The 24306-nt window shown below is 40.4% G+C and overlaps 1 protein-coding gene across 12 annotated transcripts in view; it reads left to right on the top strand.

Moving 5' to 3' along the window:
• Positions 1-24306, top strand: part of gramd1bb (GRAM domain containing 1Bb) — a 141186-nt gene that overhangs the window by 62821 nt on the left and 54059 nt on the right. For 10 of the 12 annotated variants that reach the window (XM_078167222.1, XM_078167227.1, XM_078167228.1 and 7 more), the window contains one exon: positions 6005-6031. In XM_078167222.1, coding sequence (XP_078023348.1) covers positions 6005-6031 — 27 coding nt within the window. Of the gene's footprint in view, positions 1-4000; positions 4048-6004; positions 6032-11849; positions 12606-17968; positions 18013-24306 lie in introns of those variants that run through there. The other 2 variants (XM_078167232.1, XM_078167233.1) reach the window with 2 other exon arrangements.

The raw sequence follows: 24306 nt of genomic DNA, 5'->3' as shown, positions 1-24306 counted from the left end.
TGTTTGTGTGTGTTGCCCCTGTATGGGACTCATTCTTAGAAGAGATTTTTCCAATGTTAAGAAAAATCTTCAAAAATGAATCAAAATCAGAAGATTTAAATCAAGAAAACATTTCACCATGGTCACTCAGTAAACTGTCAAATCACTGATATGTTTGCAGCTGTATTTCAGTGAATTTAAGGGCAAACACAGCACACCTTTTTGTGTCTCTCTTGTCTGCCAGATCATGTGTAGATTCACGCTGCTGGGGTGAATAATCAACTCAAAATGTCAATGTATTCCCTCATTTCTGGTCACATCAGTGTATTTCTTGCATGCATGCATTCTCCACTAGGGGGCACTTCCTCCTCATACTGTTGCACAAAGGCTTTGCTCCATAGCCAGTGTCTGTCCATTTCATTGTGGTCGCAAAATATCTAACTTGATTCTGCACTAATGAGGTGATGTCAGTGACTGTAATGAGCACTCCAGAAGAGCTAGCGGGTGTGTGTGCACTTGACTTTAAAGGCATATGGAGGAAAAAGGGGCCTTTTGTCAATACAAGCAGTGCTTTCTCAGTTATCTGCCTATTTTATAGTCATGTAATCGTGCCCATGTGTAACTACACCTACAGTAATTGGTGTCTCTACTTGCCCACAGCTGAGTTTGAGTAGAGAGACAGACTGTATCATTAGCTCTTTATCACCTCAGAATATGCTGCAGCTGTCACAGGAGCACCAGTGACAGGCCTGGACATTAAGTCAGTTATTCAACCTGATGTGTAGGTGTGTGTGTCTGTCTGTTTTGAGTGTATGTGGTGGTGGTGTGTGTGCGTGTGTGTGTGTGTGTGTGTGTGTGCGTGCGTGCGTGTGCGTGTGCGTGTGTGTGTGTGTGTGTGTGTGTGTGCGTGTGTGTGGCCTGGGATGTGATATGCAGTTTCATACTTTATCCCTGTAGTAAAGTCATGCAGCCAGGAGCAAACTCAGTGAGCAATTTCTTGCCTACCAGGAGATTAGGACGAGGATGTGTCAGGAAAGTAGAACAGTCTGCATTACTGAACTTTTCATAGCGGCCTGAAATCAAGTTATGAAACCCAGTATGAAGAGCATATTAGCATGCAGGGGTCTCTCTTCTTGCTTGTCCTGCAACGTCACTTTCAGAGTTCTGTGCAGGTGAAAAATCGGAAGAAAGGAGTAAGGCTAAGTTAGCATAATCCATTCATCTGGTTCAGTTAATCTGCATTTTTATGGCCTGATATCGATTCATAAAATCCGAGATCGATCTTTTCATATTTGCTTTTCCCAGGGATGTGTGAAGCTTTAACCCCTTTAATCTCGCCAGCAGTAAACCGGCCAGGGTGCAAAGTTATTAACGACCATAGTCTTGAGAAGCTCCAACATTACCGGCTCTTTTATGTCTAACCGTTAGCTTACTTTTTTAATGATTTTGTGTAATTTGTTATCATGCTGCAGCAGCCTCTCCTCCTGCTGTCTGTGCATCCTGGCCGCTGCGCCACTTTTACACACACACTAACTAGGGATAGACCGATAGGGATTTTTTAGGGCCGATGCCGATACCGATTTTTTTCCATCACCCTTAGCTGATGACTGATTATGGACTGCCGATTTTCTTGAGCCGATATTTGGGGCTGATACTGCTTTTGCTCCCTCAATTTACATCAAAAAAATGACACAGTGATAACAAATATTACAGGTCTCAAGTTTAAAGTAAGAAACATTTATTGAACAGTAAAAAATACTAAAACAAGATGGAAAGTTGAGGTAGAACAGGTAGAATATTATTATTATTATTATTATTATTATACATTTAAATAAAAAAAAGAGTTCAGTGCTCTTAAATCTTCTAGTAATGTCTTTATAAAATAAACAAATATTTAAGCTGAAGCATAAATAAAACAACAACTACTGTACACAGTAGGATTCGCTGCATGTGCACTGCAGGATCTTCCGGCAACACAGAGCTGCCCGTGGATGCCTGTCTGTAAATCATGCCAGGGAAAAATAAATCCGCGAACCCACGCGCGTATCGGCCGATGCCGATACAAGTAAAAAAACTCAAATATCAGCCCTATATATCGGCCGGCCGATGTATTGGTCTATCCTTAACACTAACACACAAACACAGAGTAAAGATGCTGCGGTGGAGACAGAGAAGTGAAGATAACTTGAGCTGATGACAACCAAGCTTGTTACTTTGAGTGCAATAAAACCTTCACGAGGAAAAAGTTTATCAGTAAAACCTGATCAGCAACATGTAGAAAAGTGATATTTCAATCTGCTCTGTTCGCAGTCTTTCATCCACCGCTGCTAATATCATGTTATAAACAAGCACAGAGCGTTTTCCAGCTAATAGCAAATTGCTGCTAACAAGCTGAAACAACAACTGTTTATGTCTAACGGTTTAGCTCCATTTGACACTTGTCTTAATACCTATTGGTGGTCATGTGACCTGCAGGCAGTGACTCTCCTCAGCAGCACAGGGAGGAGCAGAGAGGACAGGAGGACTGATACTGACTGATGTCTGTGTTCTTTATTCTTTCTAAACTTCACTCCGTATTGTGATGTCAGGAATATGATTTAATGTCGTTTATGTAGCCAGGATAATTCTTAGATTTGTTGAAAGTGAGATATTAAGTTTATATTGTGACTCTGCTGTTTTAATATTACTGTTGCTGCTCTAGAAGCAATGTTTAGTTATAAAATATTCAGTGTTATTTCTTTTATTGTTTTTGAAAAATAATTTCTTGTAAAAATTGTAACTGAAACATCACTATTTGAATCTATTCGATGCAGGAAATCATTGTTGATACCCAGCCGTAGAATGGAGTCAGTCTCTAGGTACCTGACAGTACTCTAAAGACACAGCCCTTATTGCTGTCTATGATTAGTTTGTTTTTGGAGTAATGGTGTTAAAGGGAAATTTCGGTTTATTTCAATCTGTCTCCTATCGTCCTAAATTTGTTTCAAGTGACTAGTGACATAAAAATAATAGTTAGCATGTTAGCCGTTAGCCTAGATACAGCCGGGGCGCATAGTAGCGTCAGACCTGTTAAAACGTAAGTGAACGGGCAACCTTCAAGTGCAAAGTTAGTCCACTAAACAAGCTTTTTTTCCACAAAGACCGCCTCATATCATTAGGATAAATGTCAGAGAACATATAGAAAACGACATGTAAACGTGTTGTCTTACCTTCCCGGTGTGGTGCCATGTTTGTTTACCATTTAGCTCTGCTTTCCAAAGCGCAGCCAAAATATCGCAAGAACAAGCAGTGATCTCATACCGTGCCTGAAATCTACATACATCAAATGCCTGAAGTGTTGGATTTAGATCACCACATGCACTTAAAGAGATTGTTGGACTGAGGACAAAATTGCATACCAAATCATTTTTAACACCTCTTAGCTCTTGGCAAAGGTAGTGAGCTTGATAATTTATTGGTCTATACAACGAGCAGAGGCGTGTCAAGTCATATCAAGTAGACACAGCCGCGTTTCAAAAAAACAAAAGGCAGGCAAATACAGGAATACATCAAGGTTTATCCATTTACTCTGGCTCAAAAATTGAATGCAATCTAGTGATTTTTCCTGTGGTTAAGAAGTTACTGCTCGCACAGATGCTGCTGCTGATTCTGTCATCACGCAGATATTAATACTGAATGAATACCTTATTTATTACTAAAAAAGAAGTAGGAATGTTCTGATAAAAACAGAAAATGAGTAGGAATCCTCTTCTTCGTCTAGCCTCGTAATAACCACCCACTTAGCTGCCTTCGGCTCTGTCTGCCGTTCACTACACCTCCACTCATTCTCTCTGTCCCGCACTCTTCTCCCTGTTTCTCTCTCCGGCTCTCCCTCCCGCGCACTCCTCTCGCTCAGTGTCTCCACTTGCTCGAATTAGGAACAGTACCTGTCAAACCTATGGGATTTCTCACCGCTCTTCTCTTTGCTGTGCTGGTGATAGCTAGTGAGGGGCGTCTGCAGCAGCTGCAGGGAGAGCAGCGTTCTGTAGCCGGCTTTAGAGGGCACGGAATGTCATGTCTCCTCTGCAGGTAAAAAAACAGCTGGAGGCTGCACCGTTGCCTCTCCGCAACTCTTACCCATCTCGCCATCCCCATGTCCGTCAAGTCTTGTGTTGCTCTTGCTGCATCTGTCTGTTTTTTCTTGTGTGCTGCAGTTTGCTCGGTGTGCTGTGTGCAGCTGCATTTTTATGGTGAAGTGACAGCAGGCTGCCGGCTAATGTGCACCACTAGCTGTGATTTTAGCTGCCTCTGCCAGATTATCAAGGCATCCATAGTGGTTCGGGGAGAGAGACTGATGAAATTCGGGTGATGACATGAGGACATGTTTGCTCGTTTGCTGTCGTTTCATGTATTTGCATTTGAGGCTTCAGCCAAGTCCTACTCCTCCACTATAACTGCAGATAGGATTATGTAATATCACAGTGTGACTTCGCTAAGACAGTGTAATATGACTCATCAGTTTAGATGACGCAGCACATGATTGTGAGTTGTGAATCAGGATTACACACCACGAGACATGACATCGCTGGGTCAGTTCATAGTGAAGCGTATACAGTAGAGTATGATTATATAACTACAGTGACACTTTGCTTTAACTCCCTTATTTAACAGGTATTAGCAAGGCAAGTTTATTTGTATAGCACCTTTCAACAGCAAGGTAATCCAGAAGTGCTTTACATTTGTCCTAAAAGACTATACGACGAGATATACGAGAAACAGATGGAAAAAAAGGATTTTAAAGTGGAAGATGAGCGTGAAATAAAGTCAAATCACATAGTAGTAATAGAAAATAATAATTACAGCTCCAAACATGTGGTGCATAAAAAATACATGCTGCTTCTTCGTGTTCAGTTTTGACTCTGGAGGTAGTAAGCAGACCTGCCCCAGATGATATGACAGGTCTGGACAGTTTGTAACAGAGCAGCTGAGCAAAAATGTATTTTGGCCTTAAACCATTCAGTGCTTTATAAACCAACAGAAGCATCATTTGACAAAAAGTAAAAGTGCAAAGATGTGAGAGCTGGACTAATGTGGACTCTAACAACAGCGTTCTGCATCAGCTGCAGCTGTTTGATCGACTTTGTAGAGAGACCTGTAGAGACATCGTCACACATGGATACGTTTTTCTACGTCTTGATATATCCTTGAGGTTATAGAAGGCTTTAATGCACTTATATTTAGTCACTCTTTTTCCTTCTTTGACTCCAAAAAATATTTCTATTTAACTGGTGGAAATTGTGGCACAATCATCTGATTTGTTGGATGCACTTACACAGTGCTTGTCGTGTGTAGTCACCTGGTGATACTGTTAAATAAATCAGTGTCATCTGTATAATAATGGTTGGTGGGATCATGTCGATATCGACCAAAAGAAGCCAAGAATGGAGCAGTGTATTACGAGCTGTAATAACACTTGTGTGCAAAAGACTACAAAACACTTTGACATAGTTGTTTGTAGTTATAAGGACATTTTTAAGCGCTTATTAATTTATTTGGCAGTGATTAGAATTTCTTCTCATTAGCATCTGTAACTTCATTAGAAGCAGTTAATAAGTGCTTGTTAACATTACTGTATATAACACATTTTTATTCATATGTAATGATACAAATTTATAGACACAAACAAAACCTTACAGTGCATTATAAATAATGACCAACTGTTTATTCATACATTTGATTCTTTCAGGTGCTCATATCAGTACATATGATTAATGCTAGCTTATATAAGGTTATCAAACATACATTAACTATTTTTATACCAGTAATGGATGCTTCATAGGTGGTGTGACAGTGATAAACACTAAAAACTGTCTTAATATCTGCTTAAAATGATTTAATTTTTTATTCATAAATTTGTTCTAAACCGTTTGTTCGCTGTTTATATACTGCTTAGTCAGTCTATACTGAATCAAAAGTGAATTGAGATCAGTGGTAGGGGATTCAGTACCCCATGACTGAATTCTCCCTCCTCTTATTTTTCGTACAGGTCTGACAGTGCAGCGGACAAGATCAGGTAAGTCTGCTTTCTGACTACTCTTCACCTTTACCTATAGGAGTGTGGGTATGCATGGTATGCCGGTGGGCTCATAGAGCAGAGATACAGTGGGACTGGCCTCACTGTCACCCCATTTACCCTGGCCCGCCCACCCCACATGTGACACAGATTCACTGCTTTGTCCGCCAACCAAGGTGTCTGAATGCGCTTTACATTTGGAGAGGCCAGCAGTGAATACAGTTGCAAGCCATGGAATGCCATTGTTTGCTTTTATTGGACAAACAACGCCAGACACAAACAGGGCTTTGTGAGTTGGACACTATTGTGAAGCTTTTAGTCTTTTAGCCAGCCGGCCGGTGGCAGGTCAGCATTGCGGACGCGCACTGTGGGCACAGGCACTTGATTCTTCAGGGTGTGAAGGCTGTGCTGTCACAGGAGACACTGTGCCAGTCCTGAAGCACAGGGGTTCGAGGCACATGCTGAAAAGGTGAGTGATAGGTTGTGATGATATTAGTTTGTGGTGCACCACAGGACAAATACTGCATTTTATAAATAGCTGGTACTCCATTACTGACTTAATAGAGGAGAACTTGAATATGCATTCATTTGGTATCACAGTTCATACTCTGAATTCATAAAACATCATCTTCCTCTCGCTGGGTTTCAATAAACGCTGCATAATCCACATCCAAATTTGAGTTGTGATCGCTACTGTGTATATATGAAATATATACTATATGTGTGTATGTGTGTGTGTGTGTGTGTGTGTCTTCACGAGCAGCATTTTGCATTTTACTATGCGTACAGTGATCACTCAGGAGAAGTTATGTTTATGTTGCACATTTTCTGAGCTGAGTGGACGCTGTTATTTTGGTGCATTTGTGTGTGTGCGCGCTCTGGTATGTGTGTGTTCTGTTTGGTATGCTTGGAGTGGTCAGTCATGCCAGTTGGGTGACCAGCAGGCTGGGCCAGGCCAGGTTTAAACCACTAGGAGTCTCTGCACTCCAACACACAACCCAAGAGATGTTTTTTTGACACAGTCAACATTGTCTTTGTACATCATCTCTCAAGCCAGTAGTTGTGCATTTTAAAAAGAAATTTGGAGGAGTTAATGGTTTAAACTCCAGTTGTTTTGATCTCTTTTTGAAGTAGTCAGTCAGTTGAGTGAGTCCATTTTCTAAAGCTGTGTGTAATGTGATATGTGGTAGGAAGTTTACTATTAGACTAAGTGATGCTTCCTTTTGTTTTTCAGTAGTGAGAGTGTTGCCATCACATCAAGCTCCCATCCACTCAAAGATGTGTTTTGCTTTTTGTGACTTCACATGGATATTTGACCCCCACTGTGCAGAATGATATGTGCAGAGCGTGACAATAGAAAACTGTTTTCACATGTATCTGCTGAGGGGAGACATTTTCTCACCTTTGAGCTTAAGGCATGTACCTACAAGTGTGATTTGGTGACATAACTGATTTGGAAGCAAATCATGGTCCAGTATTTAACTTACACAGGTGTGACGTGGAAACTTGAGTTTTTAAAAAGCAAATTAACTTTTTTTGCAGAAAAAAACCTGCATCAGACACAAATTATTATTCAAACTTTATTTTATATCTGATAAAAGATGTTTGGATGGGATCATGGACACATGCATTGCGAAATTCCAGATAATGCTGCTCTTGCACCTTTACAAAGTGAAAGCCCTCTTCACCGTTCACTGGTGACAGATGAGCAATCTGGAACTGAAAGTGTCAGTTGAATGAATTTACCCACAGTCTTTGTCTTGGCAAAAAAAAAGGGACACATACTACACAGAACCCCACCTGCGTTACTTTAAAATAATGCTGGAATTACAGATTGTGCCATTTTGAGTTTCATCAAAGGATGATATGAGTAAAAGCATCCAGGATCTGTCACGCTGACAATGGCTTTATAGCTGAAACGTGTCAGTAAGTAAGTAAATGTACCTGTGATTGCCGATGTTAACTTTGTTTTTGGATTCTCCCTACAACTGTGTACCTTTATGTATTGCTTAAGATTTTTCGAGTTGTGTACGCAGCTATTTTTCATCATAAAAGCAACGGGATGTAAAATTGGAAAAGTGTAGTGAGAGAAAATCAGAGAAATAATGATTCAGGGTTAATATGCCCTCAGAACAATGTTTTTAAAGGGGTGAACTAGTATTAGCTACCCATAAAGTAAAAAGCAAATTCAACTGTGTTCAATTTATACTTAATCAATCTAATAATTTATCAGATAAGCCATGGAGCTGCTACTTTTTTGAGTGTGAGGACTCAGCAGAGGTTTAGCTCATCTTCTAACAGTAAGCATGGCATTGGCAGCATAAATACACAACTTGGAAACTGAGGTCAGCCTCACACAGTACAGCTGCATTACAGAGAGCATATATACTGTTTCCACATTTTAGAAAATTGTACAGGCCAGATAATGTTAAATCTGTTCCTGTATTCCTTGTAACCCTGCTGCAGGTATTTGCTAAGTGGTCATGAGTCACTCAAACTGCACAGGATCGATACTCAGTTTGTTATAAAGCTAACTGTAAATAATGCATGCAAAAAGCCCTCTGGCTGGGTGAAGTGGGCAGGATGCATTTGGAAACTCTGCAGTTTGCGTGTTTAAAAGAAGAGTTGGAGTCAGTTGTTGTCGGTGTGTCTGCAAGGCAGGCAGGGGCTCTGATGTTTTCTATGGCTGACAAAATAAGTAGCTGCCGAGCTGAATAATGTGACAGCAGCGGATCTTGTCCTTATAATGACTATCATAGAGTCCTGCTGCTGAGATTCTCCTAAACAGTCCCACGTTGTACTTTCTGCCTTTGTTCTGATGTCCGCATTGCTCTTCCGCCGTCTCAATTGCCTGATTATCGATCATCGTCTGTGGTTTGAGACATTAGCTTCCAGTGATGGAGGTCAGCATAATCTGATCTTACTCTTTACTTTGTGCTCGAGCCTCAGAAAAAGCAAGGATCCAACATACTGGGAAAATGATACTCACAAATAGATGAGTTAGACGACTTTCTTGTTCAAGATGACTTTCGAGCTTAATTTACCCAAGCTAGGACCAGATCATGTTTTGTATTTCAAATCAAAAACCTACAAAAAATCGTTCTCATCAGTGTCAGGGTTGTTTATTTTTAAAGAAAAAAGGATGCATTACACATTACCCATTACTTCAAAAAAGAAAGTAATGCATTATTTTTGCGTAATTACTCCCTGTAGAAAGTAATTTCTTACACTACTAATGTTAAACCTTACATATGCCCACATATGTAAGGAGAATCAAGATGGCACTGGCAGCTGGCTGTAACTGCCTCAGAAAAAAACTATAACACTACATGAAACAATATAAAAGCGGTTGCCAAGAACAAATATTAAAGCTACTCTTACCTTTCTTGCATTTCACACAACACACCATTTGAACATCCAAAACTCCCGCCTCCCTCCAAAGTCCCATCCCCCTCCTCCTGCAGCTCCACCTCCCTCCAAAGGCCTACTCCCCCCTCCTCCTCCTCATTACATCTATGATAGACGTAGGCGTTGGCAAGGTAACGTTAGATACACGGAAGAGGAGTACACGCGAAGAGAAGGGTAGAAGAGAAGAGGAGTAAAACACGCTGAAGATTGCTAACGTTAGCCATTAGCAACTGGATGCTGTGTTGTCATATAACATTATATGTTATATTAGAAGCAAACTAAACATAATGTTACCTGTCCTGCACAGTCAGACGCAACCCCAGAGTTTTGAAACTTATCCAGGGTCAGCGATGACTGATGAGATTTATAATATAACGTAAGCGCTAACGTTAGATAGTAGTGGTGACTGGCAACAAACAAGGAAGATAATACTGAGGCTCAGGCAACGTTAGGCTACAGTAGGCTAACCGTTAGCAACTGTCATATATAACGTTATAGCCTATGTTACTTTAGAGGCAAACTAAAGATACCTGTCCAGCGCGGGGGGTCCAAATGCAATGATTGGTCGGAGTTTTCTTAGAACCATATGAGAATGGTACAATTATGAGTTCTTATCTCTGGTGGAATTCACTTACATTTTAGTGTGCCATCAGCTTATTAAGAGCATTTTAACATAAACAAAGAAAAGCGTAAAAATTTCCATAAAGGTAAGTGTCGCTTCAGTAGCCTCAAAATAATCTATCTGCCTAAATAAAATAATAGGAGAGACTAGCCTTTCTAACACCATGAGATGATAACAGACCTAAACATTTGAATAGCATATGAACGGCAATTTGCACCAAACATGCTCGCTCAGGTCACTTGTTCACCAAACCAAGGCTTTATAGCAGACGAGTCCAGCTTATTGGCAAGTTTTTAACTAAAGCATGATCAGAGCATGATTTACCTCATGAGGAGGAGATCCTAAAATTGTGGTTAGTCCACCCAATTGTTTGATTGGTAACTGTAATGTGATTATTGAATTTAGGAACAGTAACATGTTACTTTATTGCAGCACTGGCAAATATAATGTGATTACAGTAATCAGGGTTTCTGCAGGTCCTTAAAAAGTCAACAATAAGGAGTTAAAAGTCTTTAAATAGACTTAAATTTGTGAGGTCTTTACTACAAACCTTTTATCTAATTTTATTTATCCATTTTTTAATTTCTTTTTTTCAAAATGTGTGACTTTTCTTATGTAAAAGTCCACATTTCTATTGTTACAAATCTTTAATAACTATAATACTGTCATTTTACTTCATACTTGCACTTACCTGTTGGTAAAATGTAGACTGACTTAACTCTAATATTTATATTCCTCCATTTTTTTTCTTTTTTTTTTCTTTTCTTTATTTAAAAGGGACAATGTACAGCTCAAACATAAATGTCACACACCAAAAACCAAGTTCTGAAGACCAAGTCAGTGATTACAGAGCTGAGCAGCTTTTAACAGATTTTTTTAGGGTGATTTTGAAAGTGCTGACAGAGCTGCAGCTCCTCACAACATCAGGCAAGGTGTTCCACTGATTTGTGGCCTTTACAGAGAAAGCTGATTGCCCAGTTACAGAACAGCATATGGTATGGTACAATCTCGTATGGAGGATATTCTGGAGGATCTGATAGAATTTAACGGCTCAAAGTCACATAACACTTACCTCTGCACAATACCACATATATACTACTTAAGTATGTAAAACATGATTCATCCCAAAAATCTGTCCTAAATGTGGTTAAAAGGTGTCTTGAACAGGTCTTAAAAAGCAATAAATTTAACTTTCTGATACCTGTAGACAACCTGGTAATATGATACTTCGTAACATGTCACCCCAACACTGGTCCTCATAATGGTTTTAATCAAGTATATGTCATGCTATAATGTATTTAATTATTTTGTACAAGTTTTTCTCAGCTTACATTAGTTTTAGTCATTTTGGTGCTAATCTCTTTATTTAATTATCTACATTGGTTCCCTTTATTAGCTTTACATGGGTACATCTGCAGCATTGTTGTTTTCTGTCTAATCTTATTCTACATTTGTTAGTGCTATCTCATTCCTCTGGGCAATTCTTTCTAATAATTCCTAATGTAGTCTCACACCTGTCCATCTGTAGCTGCACACAAGATCATATCAGCACATCCAAATAGTTATCATGGTGTTGACAGTGATGTAAGTGTTTTGGGGATTTTTTTTAGTGAATTTGGGTCATGGGCTTTGCCTGGGTAGTTACGTCTGCAAGATTCATGACGTAGTTGCTATCCGTGTGTGTGTGTGTGTGTGTGTGTGTGTGTGTGTGTGTGTGTGTGTGTGTGTGTGTATGTTTGTGTGCGTGCAGCCACCGCATCACTGATTCTGCTCCTCATAAAGACGGCGCGACGCTTTGGATCGAGGAGCGCGAATGCATGCCTGCAGCTTGTAGCGCAGACAGAGGAGGAGGAGAGGCAGAGAGAGAGAAGGGGAGCACAGGCTGATAAAGCAGGGAGAGGAGGAAAGGAGGTGAAGGACCACCCTTATTGAGCATAGCCGTTTGCACGGAGCCTACCAAAGGAACCTTCCCACACACACACCATGGCCAGCCATCCAATCAGAGCGCTCGCATTCCTGACCCATCCTCCCTCGTACAACTGCTCATCCATGGCTCAGCGAAGCAGATGTGAGGTGATGCGGTAGCAGCGAGGCTGCAAACCACCTGGACAGAAAATTGAAAGTCAGTGTGTTTTTGATAGAAAGGAAAAGGCTGTGGTTTGATAATAGCTGTGAGGGATTGTGGGAGAGACTGAGAGCGCTGGTGTGGATACATTTGTATGAGGATAGAGGCATGTAGTCAGTCTGGACATCCTGCGGCTTCTCAGCAGGCATTTTAGCTTAACAAGTGTTGACTGTATCACCTCTGTTTGCAACTTTCAGTCTCTGAGCCGGTGACAGTATTTTTCCTCTGACTGATTTTTTGATGTGCCGTGTAAAAGAGGAGGACAAGGGGGATTTTATGAGGCTTGGCGGTGATGACAAAGCATGCTGGACAAGTGACAATCTGACAACAGAACAGCGGGACAGAGATTGAAGAGAGGCCATGAGAGCCAGGAGAGAGGCCAGGATGGTGTCTGCCTGTTCACCATGCACAAACATAAGGTCAGGTCTGATTTCTGTTACCTTTCTTTAGCCGTGTTACTCTGTTATTCTGTAGTCTGGAGTCTGAACAGCGCAGTAGCTGACATGCATAACGGATAAGGTGTGTAAAATGAATATGAAACTTAATGTTTGCTAGTAATAATTTTATATATGTGATAAAATACAGTGTGTAGCATTAGCACAAATATATATTTGAGATTTAAAATTGTATATAAGAGATAGGATACAAGATACATTCCAAAGATTCAAGTACAGGCAACGGTGAACTGGCATATATCTCTATATCTAATACTATCTGATTTGCACTGTGATAAGAAACCCCACCCTGCTTATTTTCACATATGCTTCTATATGTGCCTCTACTCTATCATCCATTATATACCATACATATTCCAGAATAGGTCCTCTGATTATCTACTGAAATAAGCGCTAATGCATGTTTCCACTCATGGCCTGGGCGACCCTGCTATTGTTCTGCAGCTGTACCCTTTTCCGTTTGACCTTTGCTGCAGAAATGCACCCGCTTTTTCTCCGTCCACAGCAGACTTTTAAATGTCAATTACATTATTCTGACGTGCCTAAGAAATTAAACAGGCCTTTAATAAGACAGGAATAATGTAAAGGTGCATGTGCAGCTATTTCACACATGTAGCACTTCATAGAAAACTGTCAGTCACTCCAAAAAGCTGCCACTCTTAGATTGCAGTAAGTACTCCATATATTTATTCCTGTGTGTGGCAGGACTTATATTTGTCTCAGGCTGCCTCTGCAAATGTTTTGTTAAAATATTCTCTCTTGTCAGCTTTTCTTTTCTTCAGCTATTCATTCAAATTGGAGAAAGGTGTCACGGATTATTAATATACACATGCATTTACTCTAACTTGATGAATGCAGGGTGTGGTGGAATAAATCACTGTGTGCCAGTGCTTCTGCAATATACCGTGCACACACATGCACACACACATTTGTGTAGAGGGGATTTTCCAGCTGCCTTCAAGGCCTCCTAAATCTCCGCTGTGATCTCTGCTCCCCAGGTCCATTAGGGGCAATTTGGTTAGATTTACTGTGCCTGTCGATGGGGATACAGGGCAGCCCTCGTGCTGCTTTAGGTTACCACTCTGTGATAAATACTCGTGGCAGGTATTACTGTGTTACCCTCACATAACTATCTCTGCAGCCCTTAAATGAATCCCGACTGATAGTCATTAAGGAGCAAAAGAAGTGCTAGTAGCTCAAGCACACTTTGATTCATTGTTTCTATTATGAGACGATGAAAAATAGGAAATTTGCTTTAGTAGAAAAAGCTGGTTGAAGAGTCTGTGTCAGATTTCCTCTATAAAACAGGCCTGCTACTCAACACGTGGTAAAATAGTGATACGGATAATATAATACCATCGATACACTGAGATCTAATGTGTGTATTCTTTTTCTTTATTGCAGTTTATTAAATCCAGCAAATATTGATTTATGATTTTCATTTAAATTTTTATCTGCCTGCAATCTATAAGTCAAATTTTACATAATTTAAAACCAAAAAACTTGTGGCTGTACAGTTTTTAAATTTTCAAATTCAGTTCACAGGGTGATATTAAACATTGGAGAGCACACAACCCTTTGGTCACTGACAAAACTGTAAAGAAGAGGTGGTCAATATGTCAGTAGATGCCATGATATTAATATTACCATGCTCCAAAAAGGCCAGCTGGTGTTATAGAGTACATTGTCTTTTCTGATGTGCTCCTACCGTCCTGCTCTCGCTGTTAGTCACGAATGTTGCAGTGTGTCTGGCTGACGCAAGGAGAACAAAATAAGTTTTATTTAATTTACAATTTAATTTACAAGCTATTTTACCAAGCAGTGAATTAGCTGCTGCTAATGTGTATTGAATACATAATACTGACTGCACTTGTATGTATGATTTTATGCAAATTAAACACATAATGCTTTAAACTTTTTTTCTACATGACTCATAAATCTGAGTCAGTGACTCAGTAAGTGGCACATTATGCAGAAAAAAAAAATGCAAACTTGATTCACTTAAATTTCTCAAAGCTAAAACAAATGTATCAAGTTAACATGCTCAACAGTCAACATCACCACAATCTCCAAGCTGAGAGTGACAGATATGTCTAATATAAAAATACTGTGACCAATCTTTCCATCACCAGCACCTGGTGCACTCTGCTCCGCTGCTCTCAGCTTTGATGTGAAACATGCGAATGTGAGGTCGGATATACAAAAGGTGACGCATGTCAGAATGAACTATAGTCTGGTTCTGTTTCCTGTAATGCTGGTCAGTGAGACGAACACCTCCTCTGACAGCACTGTCCGTTTAACTATTGAATTCAGATTAAAATGCTCATTTTATGGCTCTAAAATGTAGGACTCAACTTAAAGGGACAGTTCACCCCAAAATCAAAAGAATTCTATATTTTTTCTGCTTACCTGTGGTGTTATTTATCAAGTTGTTTTGGTGCCAAAATAATTAATTTGAAAAACTCCACAGCAGTGTCTCTTTGTAGAAATCATGAGCCGGTTACTCAAGATAATCCACAGACCTTTTTGTGAGCAGTTTCATATAGGAACTATTTTCTACACCCACTAACCTTATCACCACACAAATGGAAGCATGCATCTACTCATGGACGAGAGGTGTTAGCTAGCTCGCTGAGGAGGACACTACTATTTTTAACATCTCACACTGTCACAAGCACAAGCCTCTCATCAATGAGTAGACGCACACTTCCATCTGAACATTAATGTGGTTGGTGGGTGTAGTTTTAGAGAAGGCAGACATCTCTATGGCTGAAGACACTCGGCCACTCACCAAAACAATCTAGTTTGAAAAATGGCACTACAGGTAGGATGGAGAATGTACAGTATTTTTTTGATTTTAGGGTGAACTGTCTCTTTAAGGTGTGCCAATTCAACATAGCATGTTTTTTAATATTTATATTTTGGCCTGGTGTTGAGTTAGTTAAACATTATTTAGGAGGAATCAGATAAATGAAAGAATAAATCTTGCAGCACCGAATACCTCTCTGCACCAATCCCATTTTGGGAACCATTACTGATACTGAATTTTAGAAATAAACCTTAAAACAGTTCTTTATCTGCGGTGTCTAATTTTTTGGATGGATTGATTGGAGCTATTTCAAAAGGGTGCTTGTAGCTAATTCTCAATTTCTAGTAAAATTTTAGTCTGGAAAAACTTCCACAAAGATTTTCATCGGTGTGAACCCGAGTCATTATCACATCACGGCCTGTATTTTGGGCCAACTGCTGACGTCCCTCGCTGTAGGTGATTCATTAAGTAGCCCTGTCTGTAGACAATCTGTCTGTCACTGGCACACCCACTTACCGCCTTTGTGAAAGGTCTTGTTTTCATGCTAGGTGGACATCTGTCTCACTGTAGAGTTACACAAGGAGATATGCCATGCACATATGCCATTTAATGGTACGAAGTAAACTAAATATAGACCTGTTTTTGTCTTCAGTGATCATTTTTAGAGTACATCCGTATCCGTCCACAGTCGGAGCTGAAATTGACACCAATCCATTTGTCATTAAGCCCACTTAATGTACTTTCTTATTAATGGAGTATTGGTTGCAGTGGGAATTTGAGGTCTGTGAGATAATGAAGCTGGAGTTCGTTCAGTCCAGTGTACAACTCAAAGTAGTAAATTGGGGCACTTACAGTATGTGGGCAAGGATGCGGAGATGGGTGCTATGGTGGAGGCTGGAAGCAGACATAATGTACATCCAGGCTCTTACTGTATCCATCTGAGTGGGCCATGTGTCTGCAGGACTTTACTGCTGATTAATCACAAGGCCTCTGGTGACTCACGGTGTAATTCACATATGTTCATCGGCAAATCAATCCCGCTGATCACGCTAAATATCTCTGTCCGCCCCAGCAGGCCAGCATTTAATGCTTTTTTTTTTCTGCAAATAAGCACTCTTATCCAGATGCATATCCACGGGTATGAAACTTAAATATGTTGTAGGCGGAGATCAATCTGTCTTTTGAAAATTAATAACAGCGCTGAACACCGCAGGTCCATGCAGGGGTTTAGATCTGCAGAGCTGTTGAGGATTAAATCTAAACTCCAAAGACCTGAACAGTCAAATTCAATTCTCCGTGCCAGATTGCCTTCTCTGAAACATATCTGTCTTTAATGGAAGGTCTGTTTTTCAGGTTTCATAAATCAAGTGGTGTAATCTGTAATCTGTCTCCTCTGAATTGCCTTCCACCATAGCAGACTTGATTGATTTCCCCTCTAGCTGTTCCAAAGGGAGCATGGATTATTCTTTCTTAGGGCTTCTTCTATTCCTCTCCATCCTCCGTTTGCAAGAGAACGAAGCACCCGGGGTTATTTAAAAGATCCACTCTCAACCTCTGAATATTGCAGGGTTTTGACACCGTGCATTTATTTTGCATCTGTCGAGCAGCAACACGGCATTTGGCTAAAATGTAAATGCCTGTGTATTAAATCTCAACAGGAAATTTTTCAGTTAATCAATTGCTCTCAGTGAGAAAATACTGAAATTACCTCACTGACAGACACAACATCTGCAGAGGGTTTCGCACAGCAGAAAGAAACTTGTCAATAGGTGCTGGGAAGCTCAGTCAGGGGTAAAGGAGTGGGAAGAAATTGCTCCGACCGGAGAGGCAAATGTATTATCAGGTGCCACAGCAAAAATGAATTGATTGAATAGATGGAGGAGTGGTTGAGGGCCTCTGATCACAGTGATTCATGGTACATGTGGGCGCGCTGCATTGAGTCACCGGCGGCAGCAGCGACTGGAGTGAAAGGACTGCACTCTGCAAGCCCAGTAACACATTGCATTACTTTACACGCGCACGCACAAAGACACAAATGTACATGTAATTTTGTGTGAAATCTTCGTCTTGGAGAATTATTGTTTGTTTTGAATTGTCTGGATCAGAATGAGGCTAGAAGCAAATGTCAGGACATGTTTACGACCACGTTGGAGCTTGTCATTTGAACTCGAGCGCTCACCAAATAATCGCACCGAGATGACTAAAAAGTGTGGTTTTTGGTCCTCTTGAAAGCAAAGTGCGCTTTGTTTTCCTACCAGTGAAAAGGTTATCTGTACCAACTACTGGAAACAGAAAATAAAAGGGGCTCTTACCTTTTGTGAAGACCAGAGATAATAGATATAGAGAATACAGTCCATTATGACTTTTCTGTCTGTTTGTTTTCAGTCTGAGGACTATAGCATAGAGTGAAGCATCAATACCAGTGCATTTTATCATCAACTGCCATCAGGATAATCACATCATGACAAAGGAAATCTACCAAAACCTCTCACTTACTCTTCTCTACCTTCACTGATAGGCCAAGCAAAAGAAGTGGAAGAAACTGATATGGAAACCCCAAAGGTAGGATATAACTCAAAAAGCAAAAGACACTCTACACATGAGCACCAACATCATATGGCAGCTTCATGTCATTAAACCAAAGATCAATAATAGGTTGTGGCACAGTGTACCATCCTTCATCCTCCCCCATTTTCGTAAAGAAATGTATATGCTTAGCTTTTAAGTCAAGTGATTCATCACGTCTGAGAATGTCATACTCATACACGCCAAAAGAGGGAGCTGTTTTATTGTGGCATACTTAAAAAAAAAAAAAAAAAAAAATCCCACAAGTGCATCTACTTCCTCTCCACTTCTTCTGGTCCTCAGATTTCACAGTGTGTGAGATCCAGGGACAAAACTGCTGGAGCATCATTTACTGTACTGAGACACTGTCAGCATTGTCCTCTGCAGGGGCACCACAGGGTTAGAGGTGGGCACACCGTGGTCACTGTGGTTCCAATATGGCCTATGTGTAGTGGGAAATATCACCACCCAAAACCTTTCTGCAAAGACAAGACTGTAGAGAACAAAGTGAGGCGAACAAACAATGGGCACTAGTCAAGAGAAGTTTTACTCAGCCTGTGAAAACACTCATATAGAGTCATCTGTGGCTTTTGAACAGCTGATGATTTCATGATGATTTATGGAGTTTGGTAGACGTGAAAGTTCACCAGTCAGTGATGCGCTAATAGATGATGCTGTTGAGTTGCAGTATGGGAAATCAGGGGTCCAGTGTTTTTGATGCTTGACACATACTTGGGACAGAAGTCAGATTATCTCGGCCTCTGCTGCGTCAATTTTGACCATTCTTTTGTTTTCTTTTTAATCCAATCTTTGAGTCCATCAACTTAATGGAGCAGCAATACTTAATCGCTGGAGTACACCTTTAAACACTGACTGAAAAATAATGTCTTTTCTTTTTCTTAAAGATGCACATTTAAAAAGGGTTTTTAATGCAACGTAATTCAATATGTTTTGTGCTTCTGTTTCCAAGCACCTTATTGACACTCTTAAGTACAGACTAGTAGCGTAAGTGTATGCCATTTTATTTACTGTACTTGCATTTTTAGACACCATTGTGTTTCTTGTTTTAATTTGTGTATTGGTAAAGTGCTAGTGCTTCTAGACCACAAATTTAGTTTCATGGAAATAAAACATTTTTAATTTGCATATGCATACAGAATGTTGGCTGGTTATGGCAGTGTGCACTTGCCTTAAGTGCAGTGTGCCTGATTTTTTGCCGTGACTACACAGTAGCAGCAGAGATTAGGAAGGGAGGTGTATCTGTATTTAACTTGGATTATTCGCATCAAGTTTATTTTGGACAGTAGGACTGCACTGTTTAAAGTGATTTTGATTTTTAAGGGACAGTTACCCAAATATCAAAAAATAGATATTTTCCCTCTTACCTGTTGTGCTATTTATCAATCTAGATTGTTTTGGTGTGAGCTGCAGAGTGTTGGAGATATCGGCCATAGAGATGTCTGCCTTCTCACAAATATAATTGGACTAGATTGCACTCGGCTTGTGGAGCTCAAAGCACCAAAAAATTAATTTAAAAACTCAATGGCAATGTCTTTTTTTCCAGAAATCATGACACGGTGAGTCAAGTTAATCCACAGACCTTGTTGTGAGCAGTTTTAGGAACTATTTTCCTTCAACCAAACTAACAGAAGAAGGCGTACTCAGGAATAAGAGGCTCGTTCCTGTGACAGTGTGAGATGTAAACATGGCATTGGTTGAGCTGTAACGTCAGCTAGCTTAGTATTGCTAGGATAGCTAGCAGTAGATGCATGCTTCTTTCTGCACGGTGATACGGTTGGTGGGTGTAGTTTGTTGCACAGAAAATAGTTCCTACATAAAACTCCTTAACACAAGGTGGTGATTTTTGGAAAGTTGCTGTTGAGTTTTTCAAACAGATTTTCTTTTTTTGACGCTTTGAGCACCACAAACGGAGTGCCATCTAGTTCCGTTGTATTTAAGAGAGTGCAGAAATCTCTACGGCTGATATCTCCAACGCTCGGCAACTCACACCAAACCAATCTAGACTGATAAACAGCACTACAGATACAGGGAAACATATGTATGTTTGATTTTGGGATGCACTGTCCCTTTAAAAGTGAGGGCTGAAGCATGACTAAGAAAAGCAGGTGGCATTAGAATGATTTAATTGATAAAAACAGATGCAAAGCACATGATGTGCTTCCTTGTTAGCAGGACTGGTCGTGTTCTCCTGTGGAGTGCTGACAGACGTGGTTTGAGGATGAATAGATGTTGTCGCTTCCTACAAGGAATCCATAGTGTAAATCTTGAAGCAACCAGTTTTTTGCTCCAGGGCATTTTTGTAGTGATGGTGGGAGTTATGTAAGACAGAGCTAAGGTTTCTTGTTATCTCAAGACATTAGAGAACAATCTCCCTCTACGCAATGTTTGACCTTGTCGAAGTAATCCAGGGTTTCGGGTTTTCATCCACAGCAAAGGCTCGATGTGTAAAAAACTGTGGGTCTTTGTTGTGATTCATGACATTAGTTTTGCAGATTTAATCTTTGCAAAGTTGAGGTTGAAAGTCTAAGGCCTTGCTGGGTGATTGTTGCTTTGTCACCATGAGTGACGTGGATCATTTGCAAAGCTCAAAATAACTCAAGTGCCGTCCTTGAAGGCCTTGTGGGTGGTAATGGCATAGCAACCAGTGGTAAGCAAATGTAAAAGCAGTGTGTGTGTGTTTGTGTGTGCTTCTGTGGGGTGTAACATTGTGTTTCCCCCATCGACATCTGCATGTTTGAGTGAAAAACATCAGGGAGGGTCCGCATGTGGCCCTGAGGCTGCAGGCTGGACCGCTCCTGGCTTCAATGATGGCAGGGTCGTCTCTTTGGCAACAGCCCTGACTGACTACATGGAAGGATTGTCTGGGAGGGGTCAGTCGATATCTCTCCACCCCAATCCCTTATCCCGTCACGACTCTACAAGCAGAGTCCTTTAATATAAAAATAGCTTCCCTCACTCCACCTTCAAGCCTTCGCCTTAGCATCAAAACACATACAATAAATGTGCACAAGTCGGTGCTACTTTAAAACCAGAGGAAGGTTGGACTAATACAGAATGAACATGGACTCAATGCAGGCAGCATCACTCATGCAGCTGCTGTGTTTTTAATCAACTTGCCTGTTCAAATAAAGGTTAAACAAAGGCTCCTCTGAGGATACAGCATGAGGACACAGATGGGGTTATTCTTTCACCCGCAGAGGTTTGCGTTTGAGTGTTACCAACAGTGAACAACCCCTCAGCGACAGCACATCTGACCACGTTGGCTTCCACACCACAGTATCTCACGCTCACTGATGATGAGGTCATGTGAAGCTATTTCATAATTGTATGACGACTGAGCTTGCTTTGTGTAGTTACGTAATTGGGAACAATGAGGAAAAGGTGTTGATGATGACAGAAAAATACAAACTGTACAGGGATTAATCTCCTAAAGGGCCTCCAGTTTTGTGTTAAGAGGATTTGTGCCAATGTTGCTCCACAACCGCTTTTTTATAGTTTCATTATTTTTAGCTCTTAACATCAGTTCCAAAAATATGACTAAGAAGAGCAAGTACATTTTAAATATTTACATACATTAAACAACTTCCCTCGACTCTTTGACATTTTTCTCCCGAGACAGGAGTGTCAGCAGTGCAGTGATACAGTAGCGGCTAAAACGTATACCCTACACTACTGGATGTGGACTAGATCCGGGGAGATCAGCAGAACCTGATCTCTCTGCGTCGTGACATCATTTTTCTGAACAGAGCAGCTGTGTATCTGAGGAGCTCAGGGTCATGGATGTGATGAGTCATTGATGTACTCCATAATAGCTACAGCTCTAGTTTAGGCTGGAGGTATACAAAGAGTTCCCATGCCTTTTTGCAGGTAGCCAATAGAGACACCGTACTGATAATCAGTTTGTTAACATTGATCAACTTCTGATTGATCTGAATGTGTCATTTTCACACTGATAACGCAAACACAGTGGCCAGGTTCTTGTTAGTATAGAACATGGGTGTCAAACTCATTTTAGGTGATGGGCCACATACAGTCTGATTTGATCGGACCAGTAAAACCATTGCATAATATCCTATAAATAACAAACATCTCTGAGTGTTTCCTTTTTTAAGTTTAAAGAAGAGCATTTGCTCATCCATTGACAAAACAGATGACAAACAGCCTGTGATGTATTTAAAGAGTAAGGGCAATTTCAACAGTATGTCTGTTGAGTCATTCAGTATTCAGGCAATTCCACTCCTTCCACACCAGTCCAAAGTGGAAGCTAACGTGCTCCTGAAAACTGATACCTCTTAGCCTTCAAAAGTGCATTACTATTAGGTGCGCAAAGTCATCCAGTGGGCCTGATTGGACCCCTTGGCGGGCCCTCTCTGGCCCCCTGGCTGTATGTTTGACACCCCTGGTATAGAATCTTATATTTTTATGGTCCTTTAATGACACTGAAGCGGTCAAAAAAAGAACTGTCCCTTTAATTATCGCTTTAAAAGATGATGCACTCCATTAACAGCCTCTTAAAAGTTGCCCTCTATCTTAAAGCCACACAGCTACTGCTAGCCAATGAACCTTTAGTGTTGCAACAAAGGTGATAGCAAGAGACTGTTCACCTCCAAAATACGACCACATCACTTGTTTTTTACGAGCAGAAATTACGACCCATATTTACGGTTTTTGTTAGGTGGCGACCTCTAGTGGCTGTAGTCATAATTATGAGAACAAAGAAGACAGATGACGTAGTATGAAGAGTGACAAGGTCCGCCAAGGGCAAGAGGGACAGGAGGAGGATGGGTTAAACAGTCACAGGACTTTAATCTAGGAGACTGGTGTTTCTGTGCCATGTAAAACCGAAAGCCAACATTGAGTTATTTTAGCAGCATAAAGTAGTATGACAGTATATGTCATGTCACGAATATCATGTAATGTATGTCATGTGTGGCACCGTCTACCAATGTTAACCATATGTTTAATGCTGCAGCTGTTAAAAAACATACACCAGCTTTTTTGTCATCCACCAATAAAGGTGCTAATTTAGGAAACGGTTGTGATATTGGGTAGGATGATACGACCTATTCCCGTTTTTTCATACACATGCTCGCTCGGCTTTGCTTGGCTTGACCCTTTATTTGCTGCTTGTGTTTTTCCATCACACAACATGACAGGTAAAAGAAGTTTACCTGTTGGAGGTGAGCTGTTTGCAAAGGTGCACTAAGTGTCTTTTGTCTGCAGCTCTTCATCTAACATCTCACTGTGGCTGTTTTCCTCCATGCCATATTAGTAGACTCGTTATTATTGATGGAAAGCTGCTAACAAGTTCCACTAATTCATTGATAAATGCATATCATTTCCTGTAGATTCTTCACAATAAAAGCCCTCCCTTATTTTGTTATGCTAAAGCTTTTATTGTGAAGCAGCAAAATGAGAAAAAGTTTCATCAGCAGTAACTTAACACAACTCCTATACAGCAGAAAGCAAACATGAAACAGTAAAATAAAGCAGATATCTGACAGTACAAACATGAACGCTGGAGAGAAACTTAACTTCTAAAACTAAAAAGTTCTTTCTCCCTGGTCTTCTGCACAGATATGAATTGATTCTTGCAAGACATGCTTGTTAGAGGGGGAGAAGGGGATCGTCAAGGCAATGGCTACAGTCAGCGAGACATCACATCTACCCACTTGGAAGCGGTCAAGTACGCTTTTGGCCCCAGTCCAGAGATCGTCCATCTTGGGCACAGCTAAGCACGTTTAAACAAACAATGGAAACACAAATCGGTGCAACATTGTTTGATCAATGGAAAAGCCCTGTATGTGGTTGTATGGTTTAGAAAACAGGAGTCTTTTGCGTCAATTTGATTGCATAAGCTTGCTGCCTATAATGCTACTACTGTTACAAGTATGTGACCATATAGATGATTAACATTGCGTGTATTGGCTGTTTGTGATGAATGTTAGCTTCAGCTATGGCAATTTTTGTGCAGATAACGGCTTATATATGGATCATGCAGCCATCATAGTGTCAGGAGAATCAGTAAGTATGAAAACAGTGGAGGACAGAGAGCGTCTTAATAGGAGCGTCCACATAATCTTTGTGTGAGCTTTGACAAAACTACTATTAACATTTACTGTGTATTTGAATTTAAATTTATTTGTATTCCAACTAAAAATTACATATCCATTTACCCCTATTGCATAAACATTATTTACTAGATAATATCTGAAGTGCAATAAGTTTTGAATTATAAAGCTTTAATAGTGTGAGACACTTTTTTTCCAC

The sequence above is a fragment of the Epinephelus lanceolatus genome, chromosome 4, assembly GCF_041903045.1.
Source record: "Epinephelus lanceolatus isolate andai-2023 chromosome 4, ASM4190304v1, whole genome shotgun sequence".
NCBI classification, from domain to species: Eukaryota; Metazoa; Chordata; class Actinopteri; order Perciformes; family Serranidae; genus Epinephelus; species Epinephelus lanceolatus.
Note: the sequence above shows the minus strand (reverse complement) of the source record. Positions and strands in the feature narration are given on the sequence as shown.